The sequence below is a fragment of the Chelonus insularis genome, unplaced genomic scaffold (genome assembly GCF_013357705.1).
Source record: "Chelonus insularis isolate UGA/USDA-ARS -01 unplaced genomic scaffold, ASM1335770v1 scaffold_362_pilon, whole genome shotgun sequence".
In the NCBI taxonomy this organism is placed as follows: Eukaryota; Metazoa; Arthropoda; class Insecta; order Hymenoptera; family Braconidae; genus Chelonus; species Chelonus insularis.
The window spans coordinates 359305-374990 of record NW_023276793.1 but is presented as its reverse complement, the minus strand read 5'-3'; the positions used below and the strand labels follow the sequence as shown (position 1 = coordinate 374990).

At 30.1% G+C, this 15686-nt stretch overlaps 2 protein-coding genes across 5 annotated transcripts; one reads left to right on the top strand and one right to left on the bottom strand.

Annotated features, from left to right (window-relative positions):
• Positions 1–110: 110 nt before the first annotated feature.
• Positions 111–2774, bottom strand: sud1 (Prolyl 3-hydroxylase sud1). Of its 2 annotated transcripts, XM_035094476.1 has the most exons (3): positions 2655–2774; positions 2431–2567; positions 111–2225 (listed from the first exon to the last, which is right to left on the bottom strand). In XM_035094476.1, the coding sequence occupies exon 3, from the start codon at positions 2079–2081 to the stop codon at positions 279–281; it is 1803 nt and encodes a 600-aa protein (XP_034950367.1). In that variant the 5' UTR covers positions 2082–2225; positions 2431–2567; positions 2655–2774; the 3' UTR covers positions 111–278. The 2 variants fall into 2 exon arrangements, with proteins under 2 accessions (XP_034950367.1, XP_034950365.1); XM_035094474.1 differs by having other exon boundaries at positions 111–2567.
• A 332-nt stretch (positions 2775–3106) lies between these two features.
• Positions 3107–15684, top strand: vlc (vulcan). Of its 3 annotated transcripts, XM_035094472.1 has the most exons (8): positions 3107–3339; positions 3436–3842; positions 10280–10602; positions 11494–11851; positions 12052–13015; positions 13083–13262; positions 13565–13702; positions 14075–15683. In XM_035094472.1, exons 2-8 carry the CDS (start codon positions 3814–3816, stop codon positions 14294–14296), a joined length of 2214 nt encoding a protein of 737 aa, XP_034950363.1. In that variant the 5' UTR covers positions 3107–3339; positions 3436–3813; the 3' UTR covers positions 14297–15683. The 3 variants fall into 3 exon arrangements, with proteins under 3 accessions (XP_034950363.1, XP_034950364.1, XP_034950362.1); XM_035094473.1 differs by lacking the exon at positions 3436–3842 and having other exon boundaries at positions 14075–15682; XM_035094471.1 differs by lacking the exons at positions 3107–3339; positions 3436–3842 and adding an exon at positions 9405–9585 and having other exon boundaries at positions 14075–15684.
• The last annotated feature ends 2 nt before the right edge of the window (positions 15685–15686 follow it).

Below are 15686 nucleotides of genomic sequence, written 5' to 3'. Positions count from 1 at the left end.
ACATTTTTTGATTGAATCTGAATGTATAAATGAGTGATTAATATATCTTTTACATTATTTTTCAATATTGTTGTTTTGATATTTAAACTATTGCTATATTACATATTTAAATGTAAGGATCTATATATATATAATATACATATAATATATAATATATATATAATATATATATATATATATATATATATATATATATTATATTATTCAATGAATGTGACATGTTATTCATTAATCTTCTTTTTCTCTATCACGTCTATTTCATCTTTGTTTAGTTGTGACTATTCACGATACGTACATATTAGATTGTAAAAGTAACCCTCGCAGTAATGATTAACGTATTTATGGAGTCTGCAGGTACTCAGTTGTTTGTAAACTAAGCTGAGATGATTATCATCAGGTGCTATATGAATTAGAGCGCTGTCCAGTTCCTTAGTATCTATGTAATCTATTGTCTCGCTCTCAGGCACATCATTAGTATTAAACTGCATAATTACATCTAAAGTCCCGGGCACATCCTGCTCTTCTTCTTCATCTTGGTCATCTTCTGATAAAGAATCTGATAGATAATCTCCAATATCTGAAACTTCTGGATCTTCAGAATCAGGATGAAGTGGTGGACTCCTTTTAGAGTAATCTTCAGACTTTGAACAAGAAGCTTCTTCTGATTCATCTTGCTTATCTACCTTAGGTTTTTTATCCTTCAGAATACTCCTGAGAACCTTATCATCTTCAAAAGGATCACGATTCCAATCATCATTAGTTTCTAATATTTTGTCAACTTTCTTTCCACCAGAACCATCACTGAGAGACAAGCCGATGCATCTTTTTTGAAGTTTCTCTTCTTCAATACTTCCTCTGCTACTGTTGATATTAGATTTTTCATCATCAGCATTGTCTTCATCAACGATACCACTACTTTCTTCTTCAGAAAGTTTATCACAGATAAGTGTATAACATCCTTTCGACCATCTCTGAAGCTCAATTGACATCTGCGGCTTCATATTTTTGTTGTCAGGCACCAGATCTAGCTGTGTATAATTTTTTAATAATCGAAAGAATGATATGGTTCCGAACATATCATAAAATCTTTTCAAAGTACACGGCAAGCTCGATGCTTCAGCCACTTCATAATTTCTCAAATTTGCCGGACCGACTCTTTTCCATTTAATTGACTCTGCTACTATCTCTTGAGACAATTTTTCATACATTTTCGGCTTCAAAAAGTGTCCAAGGTATGTATAAGATTTCTTCTCGACATCATTTTGTATCCCTTCAACAATCCCAGCTGTAAGATAAGTATCCATTATCCAATAGCTTAAATCTTCTTCTTTATCAATTGGATCCAGTAACTGACATTCAATTTGAGGATGAGGCGGTCGACATTCTCTTTGAGGTCCATGAAACCAACCGTTAATTGACCACCTTGATAATTCAGGTGACGTCACTTCTGCTACTTGATGATAAGAATGATCTGATACTTCGAAAAATACCAAAGAATTATATTCAGGAACAATTGATCGAACCACATTCTTTGGAAGACCTTTATCATCAGTATCAAATAAATCAAGAGTGCCTCCATCTTTCGCTGACCAAGTGGGCATAAGGTAAAGGATAAATGCAATTCTTCTATCGCCCATATTATCGTCATGACAGAGTAAATAATCTGTGTCACAATAACAAGATCCAGTCATTGATATTGTTGAGCTCAACTCAATATTTGTATTATTTTCCATCCAAGTGACCATAGTTGTTTTAAAAGTTTCATGAAATATACCAATATTATCAGTACAATAATTAGCAAGATCATTTGTCTGCTCAAATTGATACAAATCCATAGTCAACCTCTTACTTTGAACTTCTGACAATTCACTTTTTAAATCATCCATAAAACTTTCACTTCTAATGAAATTTGATATTTTGCAAACCCTAAAAGGTTCCACAATAATCTCCAAGTTTTTTGTTTTGATACTCATCTGATTTAGCCAATGTTTACGAAATATTTCTTGAAATTCTTGACTTTCAACATGATCTGATAAAATGGAATGCTTGAATTTTTTCAATTTCGGTACTCCTTCGGCCATGATTCTCACGTGGATTGATTAATTATTCAAATATTTTATAATAAACTTTTCAATATTTTTATTGACTTTGTTTCACTGTCTGCATTTTAATCACAGCATTTGGTTTTTGCTTCGTGTTAATTATTATTTTATTAAAACCAATATCTAAAAGTATTATTTACAATAAGATTTTTTTTAGAAAATTGATCATATCAGTTTATGTAAATATAGTTCGTTTTTAATTCAAAGTACATAATATACACGAGAAGATTTTTAGAACGTAATTAATTTTCACATGTGTAAAATATAGAAGAGTGATTGTTGTTATTGCTCTCCTATTAATCACCTCATGATTTAAATTGTTTGTTACCTTAAATAATTACTTATTTATTTTTTTCTTTACATCAGTCTCATCCTCTCGTATAATTCCAAGTAATTTATTGAGTTTCGGCACTTGTTTCTTAAAAAACGTGAGGCCCACGTGGTCGTAAGATTCCACATGTATTTCTGAAAGAAAAATATAATTTATTTATCATATATTTATAACCTAATCTTATAAAAATTAACCATACATTGTTTTATTCTAAATCTTACCTTATAATGTCAACAATCACACAATTTTTCATGCACCTGTTGACCTCGTGCAGTATCAAAATTTCACCAACTTTATGTATCGCTTCTTGTCACGCTGCTCCATACTGCACTACTTTATTCTTCAATCTAAAAACTGTACTAAAAACGTTGACTCAATGAGAAAGATTAGGAACGTAACAAGATATCATGGTACCCGTTTACATTATTATCAAGATAATCCTATTTTTTTATTATTATTTGTTTTTTTTCATCTTTTTTATTAAACGATTATGTTATCGAATATTTCAATTTTGATTGTTTATTTTAAAACCATCGTATGACGAGTTTAAAAACAATTTTTTTCCACAAAATGTTGAATATTTTGCAAAGAAATGCTCATGTCATTAGCGGGAAAGCGAAATTTAAATCGGCGTCTACTAGGGTGCGCTGATTTCATCAGTTATCAAGATGGCTACCGCGTGTTTCTCACGTTTGACGGTTTCATTGACGGCTATGATTAACTAATTCAAGGCACACCCTCAGTACTAAATCTATCGTGAGTGTATTGTAATTATCATCCGGTCATTTTATCAGCAGTTATCTGAAAGAACATAATCTTCAAACTGTCATTATCGATTTTTGTGTCATTTTATTATTAATTCTCAGTTCTAAGCGGCAATTTGGATTCGTCATACTTGAATACAACGTAAGTAGAAGAATAAAAGGATATAGACATTAAAAATCAACTAATTTCAAGGATTTAATAGTATCAATAGCATTTAGTAGACATTTTATTTGTTAGTTGTGAGATCATGTAGATATTCGACTTAAAATTAAAAGAAAGGCTGAGAGGAAGGAGAAGTGAGCACTGCAACTTTCCACCACCATTTCTTCTGGTTTCCCCTTGCGGGAAAAACACCGTTGCTCTTTACCGCTGTGTGTTACGCCGTGTGAACGTCTGTATTTCTTGGACTTTCTTCAACAACCTGAAACGTAACTACATTAGTCACGATCATTTTATTCACCAGTGTTTTGAACATTTTCTAGTCTCCATTAAATAACTAAGCGTTACACTAGTGCTTCTATCCTTCGTCATCATCCTGCACTCCAATACATCCTGTTTCGCTTGATTGTGTCATCCTGTCTACTTTTGCACATCTGACGGCACCTTTTTTGTGGAATGTGTGATTTAGAGAGCTGGAAATTGCAGTGAGTTTATAATAAGTTATTTTTTCTCAACTATTTCATTAACTTTTAATTAGAAAGAACTGAATTACCTAAAATTCATGTGGTTTTTTCATCTGGCTCTAATAAGCAAACTATTTGATGAGAATTAGTAAACAAATGAATTTTTAACTTATGAAATGATCCAACATTTAATTAAATAATGTAACTAGATCATATGTTTCTCAACATTTGTGAAGAGTCTTTCAAATGAACTCTTCATGTCTTATTCAAGTTATCAAAACAAAATGTTATCTTGATACTATTTTCTGTTAACTTGTACTGTTTACTTAACAGTTTTTGCTATATTAAGTTTATTTCATTGTAAATTAACTGTTCATTTACATCTAAGATAATATTTAGTAATAATGGAGAAAACAAATAGTCAAATTGATGATGAAAGACACGAGATCGTATGGGTGTATCGACCGGCATGATCGTGTCGACCTTGAACGGTACTTTCTTCACACCCTAGACTTAGTCTCAGACTATAGACACGTACGTCCACATCGAAAAAATGAAATCAATATTGTTTTCCAATTTGAACCCATTTCCCTGAATCCTAAAAATTTTGATTTACTTCGTACTCTCGTCATTTTCAATTAATTGATCAATTTATTGCGAAATTGAGTGAATTTTTGGTAAAATGTTTTCGTTATCTAGTTAGCAGTCAATTTTCTTCCGCTATTTTGTGTCTATCCATTCGAATTAAATGGGTCGTGCACACCTTATGTTTAATCACATCTTCTAGGTAATCTCCTCATCTATGGTCAACACCAATAAGCTATTTCTCTAGATAATTGAGTCTGTTGTAGAGTTCAATTACCGAGCCTTCTTCCTCTCTAGCTGTAGTTCTAATACACAATTTAACTACATAAAAAAAAACGGTTTTTTAAAATTTAAACAGGTCATTCGTGATTAGAAAATCAATGTTAAAATGAAAAAATAATTTAATTTTTTAATGATTTCATTTTTTATTCAAGAAAAATTTCTTAATTTAGTAAAAAAAAAGTAAGTTTCACATAACTTAAAATATTAATACTAATTAATTGTAATAATTATCTAAAAAAACATATAGGAACATTCTTACATGTGATTAATCAACATTGACCCTGTTCACGTTTATTTGCTGCCGTTAACCATTGTTACATTGACTGGTTAGTCTTCTCACTCTTTCCTTTACACTTTCTATCTTTCGTGTCTGTTCTTATTGCTTGGAATGCTTCGTTCACCGCGCGTTCATTTTATCTGGAATACAACAGGTTCTTTTGCTGAGATTTTGTCTTATTCTTATTCCTTATTTTCATTTAGTTTCATCTCTTGTTTATTACGTACGAATTTACACATATTTTTCACACATTTATCTCTTCCTCACTAGTGCATATTTTTGTTATCTTGATTCTCTCATTCACTAAGTAATTAATTGCTCATGTGGGCGTTTTGTCAATACTATGACGTAGAAAACTTGCATCTGGGTTTCCCTTTTTCGGAAATCCGGTTCCTTCGTTAGTTGGCAATACAAGTTTCCCTCTTGAAAATTTACGTATGGAAAGTGATTCAGGGTCTTTATTGTTATCATTTGATTATGTACTTTATGGTTACATGAAATCATTTAATGAATTTTTTAAAATCATTTTAAAAGTAATAAATAAAATTTAAAATACAATAATTCAGTAGTAGTTATCTTAGAATATTCAGACTTATTTGAATTAGGTGATATTAATGTTTCTAAATTGATCGATTAAAATTCATTGATGATTATCATAATTTAATTTTATTTGTAGATTATTACAAAATAAAGATAACAATCAATTTAATATTCTTAAATTAAAATTATAAGATAATTGAAAAAAAAACAATGATACAAGATAAAATCACATGATAAATAATTTGTAATTAAAACATTCATTCTGAATATCTACATAATAACTTACGGACAATAGTTGGAAAATTAATTAAATTAATGAAATTTTTGAAGGGAAAGTTTGACAATACTATCCCATGACAAGAATAACAAATTCAAATAATTTCTCAATTATTAAGATTATATTTTATTACTAGTTTTTGATTGTTTGAAGATATTTATAAAATCTATAATATGAGAGACCCTACAAATACAAGTTTCAATCAAAGCAAAAATATACAAATGGAAAAAACCTAATAAAATGAGCAAAAAATTTGTACACTCAATTTTTCGTGGTTCAAGTACTTGTGCTTGTTAGTTTGGATTAACTGAAACGATCATTATTAACCCTCATTCTTTGTTATATATTCTTTTTATGCTTGAGATGCTGTATTATCTCAGGCAATTTATTTAGATTAATTAAATGCACTTTTCTTTCACATAGTAGATATTTTTTGTCACATAAAAAGATGAAATATTACCATTTAAAGACATAAAGGAGGATAAAATGGAATTGAACCATCAATCTGTAATTTTTAAGACTTGATCCCACGCACAAATTTCAAATGATTATAATATTTATGTTAACAGACCACAAATTTTTATGTAGGTGGTTTTAATAACATGACCCACCTCTTTAATCTTTTAATATTAATATTATCATCATCTCATTTTAAGTACAAAAGAAGATATTCATGCTTCGGAGATTGAATAAAAAAGTTTTCTCATCAATTCACATGGAGAATAATAAATTATAAGCTATTTTATTTCCGTTTGTAAGATGCACCGAAGCATTTCACTAATATATATCGGCTACTGTATATCTTGCTGCGTCACGCATTTTAACAGCGTTTTCCGCTATTTTGAAAATTGAATGAATTTTTATTTACCAAACGGAGTCAATCTGAGAAAAAATATTTTGTTGAAGTAACGGGATGCTTATTTCTATAATAAATATTGAAGAATTTGGTTGTTTTGTTAATGAATAAAAAGGAAATAAATAGAACAATAGATAAAAATAAAATGGAGAAGAATGGAACAAGTCACAAGTTTGAGATCTCAAGGGAAAAGCTAAGAGTATGCCACGGTTCAAATGTTATAGTAGTTTATTTAGGTTTTATAAATAGAGAAGAAGAGGAGACTGAAAGTTCGTGCGGTGTCACTTACCCTTTGAGAAGGAACCGTACATGACGAATATCAACAGCTTTTCCGGATCATCCTAGAAATAATTATAAACCATGGGAGGAAATGATAAAAAAATACCCTAGAATAAAAATAAAGCATAAAAATGAGTGTCTTGTTTGAAACACAGCTGGAAAATCCAACTCAGAAAATTTTTCATCCAATTTTTTCATCACTTGAGATTTTTTTCTAATCCAATTCTGTCGTAAATTTTAATTTTACCAACAACGTTCAACTCAAAGAATATTTCTTAATGGAATAATTATTAAAAACTACACGATTAATCCAACTTTTTGATTAATCAAAAGGTATTATAAATAATTAAATTTTTTTTGTTAAATAATTGAAATTCTTGAATGTTTTTAGTTATAAAGAAAATCAAGTCATAACTAAATAAAATATTTACTTTCTAATAATAGATTTGATTACAATGTTATAATTTAATATAAAGTTAAAATGATTCAACAAAAAACTGATAAACTCATGTTTAGAAAATTTTAACCCAGAAGTTATGATGATGACTTGGAGCTCAGAAAGCATTACAGTAAAATAAAAAAATTGTAACACAAATTTTAGTAAGACTGGAGAAAAGAAAAAAGCTGAAGAAAAAAAAATACAAGTAAGGCTGGATGACTAGCCAGCAAACAAGCAATCTCTTGCTGCCGTCTGAGAATGCAGAATAGGATGGAAGCTATGAATTCAAATGCAATGTACCAAGCAACATGTCATGGCTGTTCTGAACGATCATCACAACTTAGTCGTCTGGTGCCAGAGGTCTGTTTAGCGTGCGAATCGCACGCGAGGTCATTTAACTATTATTGACGACCAGGAGGAATCGATCTAACGTTGCTACGGGCAAGGACGGCGCCATTAAAAATTCAATAGACCTAAGAATGGCATTAAAGTTTTAGCCAACAGTTTGAATTGAGAAAAAATTTTCCATCAATGTTTTTTTTTTTTAATTTTATTTTATGATAATACGTGTCTTTCAGAAGGTGCAGAGTAGATTCATATGCAAAATAGCTGATAACCCTCGGCACTGCTTGAATAAATGGTATAAATTACAGTCTTGAAAAATATACTTCCTATAATTTTCAATTTTACTAGTGTTTGCAGTCAGTATTTTATCATAAGATGGTTTTATATAATAAAGTATTTGAATATTGAAAATGATTAGGTTGATTTTCCAATTCATGTTATTACCTGTATTGAGTCGTTTTATTTAGGGCTGAAGGAATTATCTGGAATTAGATTCAAATAAATAGGTATTCTGGTGAGATGTAATTCAATTTTTTAACTGGTTAGAACGGTGAATTTATTAGTTTTTTAAACTATTTTTTTTAGACAGGATTTTAATATATAAATTTTGCAATATTCAATAAAATTTTGGAATGAAAATACAGATAAAAAGTATGCAAATGTTGGAAAAAAAGGTAGAATTTGATGTATGGTGATGGTAATTAAAACTGATGACATCTTTTATGAGGGAGTAAAAAATTCTTCTGGTCGTCGTCGACGACTTTCTGGTTCGTTTAATGGGACACTTGACGCTTGACGAAATACATTCTACTTCTCTAATGATCCTGGAGAAAGAAATTCATACGAAAAAAGTCATTTTAATGTCGGAGAAAGGAATGAAAGAAATTTTTGTGTCCTCCATTACTTGTGTTCTAAAAATTTTCATTTATTTTTTTTTTTGACTGATATAATATTTATAGAAAGTTCAAACGAAGTGAAATAATTTCTATTATGAAAACATTTTAATGATTCAGTTGAAATTTCAGTGATTGAAGCTGATGATGGAGGTTAATGATGATATTGAAATGTATATAACGTTGAAGATTCCACCAGAATTCACTCTGTACCTGATTTTCGCACCAAAAAGTATGAGATTTAGTTTTGGCTATCAACAAACTCATAAAGTGGGATGTTGGGTGCGAGAATTAAAACTTTTACATGTCGGCAAGAATTTATAACTAAAGAGGAAAGAAAAAAGTAGTTATGAAGAAAGCGAGACAATAAGAGATAAATAAATAAACAAAAAAAAAATAAGAGAAAGAAGATGAGGGAAGTGGTATTATCTGTCACATTGAAACTGTTTTCACTTGGTGAAGAGTCGCGCGTGCCATGACTGAGGGATTCTCTCGGCGGCCGAGGGTTCCAAAAATACTTGGCCCCATCTATACACCAGGAAGGGAAGAAGAATATGAAGAGGAAGAAGAAAGCTCGGGTGTAGGAAAGAGAACAACTGAGAATGAAGATGGGAAAGTCGAGAATGCCTTGCCACTCTTAGACTTGCGTTTATTCTGATAAGATTCAAGTGTTCTATAACAAGTCTATTAATTTTTCTTTAGAAATCAATCTCTATTTGAATCATCAATTTGTTAGATCATTCAACTATCTTATTGAGTTACTAAAGCATCAACTGTTATTAATTCGTTTTATTACAAATAATTGTAACTTGAGACTCAATACAATTTTTTGTAAAAGTGTACAGTAGTTTGATTATAATTGTCATTAAGAGTTTGAGTGAATTTTGTTACAAAAGATGCCATTGAAAGTTGAGAGTGGTACGTACACTGTGAATCCAGCAAGTAAAAAAAGTCCTTCTAAATTCTTCATATGGAAACATTGGCGGTGCAGGTACTATCTTTTATTCGCGTTTCGTGTCGCTTTTTGTAGAAAAAAGGGGTGACTTCGACTGAGTACACGAAACCCTGTGTAATTAATCGTGTGAGTTTGATCTTAAAATAATTTTAATGTCGTATATTCTGTCAAAGTAATTTGTTTCTTAAAATAGTTCGTCTAGTTTATTAATCATTCGAATATTATTTTTTTCTTGTTATATGTTGAGACAATTATTTTATTCTCTACTCTTACAAAATTACTAATTATTTTGACTTATTAGAATTGGTACAAACTTCAAGTATAAAAATATATATATTTTTAATTGTACAAGTACAAATAATTGTAAATTTTTTCAAATTTCAGAATAAACTTTCATAGTTAACATAATAAACATATCATCTAGTTTAGATGCGCATGATAATTTTCTGATGCACTTTGCTTCTAATATTTAATAAGCACCCAGCGATCGATGTTCGAACTGCATTGCTGCACGACAGTGTGAAAGCTGCACAAGAGAGCTCAGAAGCTTAAATGAACCCTAAATAATCCATGCACGCTCTTTCAAATTTAAAATAATATCGTAATTCACGCATTGATTAATAAAAAACAAAAATCTGAATCAAATAAATATACGTAATTAATCACAATATATAAAGAGGAATTAATTAACCCAGTAAATTATAAAGTAAAGCTACAAAATCCTCGACAGTGTCCACGAGGATCGCACAGAGGAGGAAAAACGGCGTCACTTCCGAGGAGGCTACAGTGAGGTGGCAGGTTTGGACGACGACAATAGCAACGACACGGTGACGGTAACAGCATTACCCGGCGGTGGCGGTGGTCCTGGAAGGCCTAATCGTCGCACCAGGCCACTATCACTCGCTGTTCAACCACTTCATTATCAACGACTCGACTTGGACACATCAACAATAGTGACCAAAAGCTCGTCAATCAAACATCCTAACATGACCAGCCAGGAGAGTATTGGTAGCTGCAGCCTCGACGTCGATCGCTCTGCCTCCGACCGATCAGGTTGGCAATTGTTTGACAAAGTGCACGATGGTTCAATAGTTGTAATAAAATTATAGTTCAAATTTACCATTTGTTAAATACTGTAGCTATTGTGTTTGTTAGAGAAGAAAAGTATTCTTGAACAATATATTTAAATTTTTTAGTTTAAGGAGTCGTTTAATTTATCACTGCTCTTGTTTTATATTTATTATTTGCTTTTAAAAAATTAGATGGTAAACTCGAAAGTTGTCTAAAATTTGGATCATTTCAAATAATAATTACCGCTCCTTAATTCTAAAATTTAATTTCATTCAAGAGACAATTTTTCTCTAAAAAAGTCTTGATAAAAAAACTACCTAATCATTCTATATCAATAATAACCTTTTATTTACTTAGCACCTTTTTTAATTTGATATATTCTCTCATATGAAATCACCTGTTCAAGGTTACGATATTGGCCGATGGACGGTCAGTGATCTCTCATACCTCATTTGTATTTTATTAAGATTGAACTTAGCTATTCTCTTCTATGTTGCGATCAAATTAGCCCGAGTATGCACAATAAAACAGTCTGTTGATCTTAGTCCAAGAGACACATTAATACACTTTCTCATTGCTTGTGACACATCAAAGTATACACCCATGACTCGTAGCTATTTTTGTCTTTTACTCTAGTCTTACCCAATGCTATCTATTAGTTGAGATTACAAGTTTTTAGTAGTATTTTCACGTAAGTCTCTTAGTTTGGTAAAGCAGGATATAAAATGTTGTTTTATTCCATTTCAACATACTTTATAACCATTAATTGGTTGTTTTACGATATAATTATTCTGTTTATCTACCTATAGTCTACACAGAAAACTTTAAAAAGGTACAAAAATAAAAACCTAAAATACACAAATTTATTTTCAGAAACGACCGTGGATTCAGTATCCGAAAGGACACTTCATAGTCTAAATCTTTCGAGTAACGGAGATCCAACAACACCGATAGATCATACAATTAACGAAAGGAGCAGTGAAGTAATCTCAAAATATCAACAGCCAACAGAAAAAACACCAGAATTAATAGAGCCTGATGATAATCTAAATGGCGAAGGATCAGAACAGCTGACAGCGAAAAAGCCTAGTTATTTAGGTTTGGCTTGCAGTATCAGTGGATATTCAGGGATTACACGATACGACAGCAAACTTAGGGAAGGTTTTAGATCTAGAGACAGTAGTCCTGGATCTCGATTAATTACCAGAGAAACTAGTCCTGCAGGTTCCAGGTAAGATTAATTGGAAATTATCATGTTTATTAATAAGATTAAGTATACTAGTTATTTTGTAATAATAAAAGTCTTAAAAATTTTATTACATTTCTATTTAGAAGGGAAAATTACTTAAACTATTGAATAATTTCTAATGTTTTGCTTTGTTTTAAAGTTCATTTTATAAAACAAGTTAATAAATGCTGAAATGATTTCAGACCGGGTGATAATCTCGGAGTTCCACTGCATTCATATCCTACCAAAAGTCAGTCAATATCACCTCTTGCAATGGATCGTCAAAATGGATTCAGTAATGGAAATAAAGAGTGTAAAGTAGAAACATTTGTCGAGTCACGAAGTTCGTTGAATGTTTATCAAGGGTATTCTGAAGTGGATAGAGGTATTTCTTTACACACAACATTCTCAGACTTTAGTCCTACTCGTGGTGGAAGTACGCCAACTCAAAAGGGCATGGGAATGACTTCAGTGATAAACAACAAAGAAATTAAATCTTTTTCTTCAAGTTCATTTATTTTATCACCAAAATCAACTTTAAATTCGAGTGTATCTAATACATCTTTTGGTGAAAACAGTTTTTTAAATGGATCTACAGATATTGAAAATCGATCAATAAATACATCATCAACCAGTGAAAAATCTTTTATCCAACAACGAGTAGAACGACTTTATGGTCCTGGTGCATTGGCACAAGGTTTCTTTTTTAAAAGAGCTAATCAATCCCATTCAAATGAAAGTAGTTTTAATAAATCAAATGATAATAATAACGATATTGATGTTGCAAACAATGAAGAATCTCTTAAAAATATTCCGGTATTAAGAAGATTGAGACCAGAGTTTCGAGCTCAATTACCTGTTGTTAGCCCAAGAAGACCTACAGACGGCAGTGAACAACTAGTAAGACCTCTACAGAGGATAACAGTGTCTTCAAAGAAGAATGAAATCTCAGTGAAAGTTCCTGTCACGCAACATGGAAATATTCATAAAAATGATTCGTTAAAATTAAGTTCAAGTATGACTACTATTACAGATCAGCAGCCAGCGGCGCCGGAAGTTGTTTTGCCGGTTCTTGAGACTAGTGTGGTTTCAACGAGTTTGGTAGAACAGCCGAAGGCACAAGAAAATAATGTAGCTGAAGTTAAAGATGGTCATTATTTTATGAAGGTAAAATTTAAATAAACTTAAAAAAAACTGTATTTATTCATTTTAAAATCATTCATTATTTTTTCAGTTATTGAAAGCGGAAATTGAAAGACTTTTTTCATTAGCTGCATCTGCAGAAGCGGAATTAGAGAGTGGAGATCCACTTCCTGAAGAAGCGGCAGGAAAGTTGAGATCTGCTGCCGGAAAAGCTAGATTACTTGCCACGCAAAAAATGCAACAGTTTGAAGGACTCTGTCAGAAAAATATTGTAAGCTTCTACTAATTAACTTTATATTACAAATCTAAAAACTAAAACTAGGCCAGTTTGAACCATAGATAAGATTGTCATTCGAACTGGAAGAAAGTATAACGAGTACTTAGTTTGAGATGTGTTAAATTATCCTCTCTAAATATGTACATTATTTTTTTACCATGCCGATGTGAAAAATTGAATAAGTTTTGAAGAGAAAATAATATTTTCACGAAAGTATAGTAAAAAAATATTTATTAAATTGATATTTATTTATTTATTTGAATTCTTCTGCTAATTTATATATTATATAATTTTAGAGCCAAATACCTGGTGAAGAATTTCCAACAACTAACGAAGATTTAGCTGGATTCTGGGATATGGTAATGCTTCAAGTTGTACAAGTCAATAATCTTTTCGAGCACATTGATAAATTGAAAAGTTCCCAGTGGCAAGAGGTACTTTCATTTATATTGATTTCAATCTTTCAAAATTATCTTCATCTTTTCTTAACTCTTTATGAGTTGAAAAATCTAATTCGTCATTAATGAATTCTAACGTCAGACTTAAATTCTAAAACAATATTCCATAAGCAACAAAAAATCTGAAAAAAAAATAACTGGCATTTCACAAAATCTCTAAATATTTGAACCAACCGAATTTTAAATGAATTTTTTTAATAATGGCGAATTAAATTTTCAGTTTATAATGATGACATTTTATTCAACAAAATTATAAATAAGTATTTTTCTAAAATTTTCTATGTTTCAATTCATAGAAAAAAATAGTGTTGAACGATTCAATTGAATGTAATTAATTTTGTAATTTAGGTCGCTGTGGAAAAATCCACAAAACAACTTGCTCAAAATGGTAATAATATCAAACGTCGAACTGTTATACCTCAAAAGTCTAAACCAACTGTTAGCAGTGAAGCAAGTCGAAAAGCACGTGAAGCTCGAGAGCAAGCACGTCGTCAAATGCTTGAAGATCGTAGAAAAGCGATGAAGTCCCAAACTCCGAAATCTGTTGAAATATTTGCCCCAAAAACATAACAGCAGGCTGTTTTGATATAAATTGGAAAAAGGTCAAAAACACCTATATAAATAACTTAAAGTTCCTGTGAAACAACTGAAATCAAGACTTTAGAAAAGTAATTATTTCATTGATAGAATAAATATTTAAAGAATAAATTACGAAAAGTCATATAATATAAGATTTCATCGTACAGAATCCAAGATTCTGCGATTAAAAAAGAGCATAATTTGTATTCAGTGCACCAATAATAACATCTGAGATATGTTTTGTTTTGATTATTAATTCACATATATTAGATCTGATATTTATTAACCAATTGTTTTTTTATTAAGTAATGTTTTTAAATAAATTGATTGTAAAAACTTGAATATTTATAAATACTGATAATTTCAAAGAACGTTTTAATAAAGAATAAATCAAAATTTTCTATTATATTACATTTTCGGAGGTATCGTTAATAAAGGATATTTGAAATAATGGAAATGACACAATAGTCGTGAAAATAGAAGAAAAATACACGAAAATGTATGTACATATTTTCATTAAGACGACTAAAAAACAGTTATTATTTATGTATTACATTGTATGAAAGCTTCTTATCACTTTTATTTTGGATAGTTCTAATACAAGAACTACAAAAAATGAATATTGTTGTAAAATTTTGACTGTTATTGAAACAATTAGGATGTATCCCATTTTTAAATTAATTTAATTGATTAAATAATTCAATTCATTGAGTGAATAATATTTATCATTGACAATTTAAATCTTTTATAAATTATAATGGTAATCAGTGATAATAGACTAAGAGATATTGATTTATAAGAGATAACGAAAATTAAACATGAATTCGTTTTTAGCATGCGTGAGTTTTGAATAAGAATGAACGTTTTTTTGTACATCAAAAGCTTTTAATGAAGAGTCAATTGTTTACCAAATAACACACATTCAATTAATTTATAATAAGTCACATTTTTTACTATATTAATAATAACTAATTGTACAAGTAGATTTTCAATTTGAATAGATTCAAGTAATATAAGAGCGTATAAATCATCAACTTAAAATGAAAAAATCGTTTCGTTCACTAAAAGCAATAACTATTATTGGTACAACAATAAATATTAAATTATATAAACTACACTCTCAGGTCACTCAGTCATGTTTCATTTATATTGTTATTATAACTAATTCTGTCATTTTTCTGGTGTGTATATTGAGCTCTTCATGACGCTAAATTTGTATATAAGAACATTACTGAGCAAAACTTGTGTAATTGAAAATGAATAAGTGAATTATTGAACATCTGAATGATGACACATTAAGTAAAAAATAATAATTGCGCTATTTTCTATTAATTTATCTTTTGAAATTTATTGTTACTATTTTGCGTTTTACGTACTACAA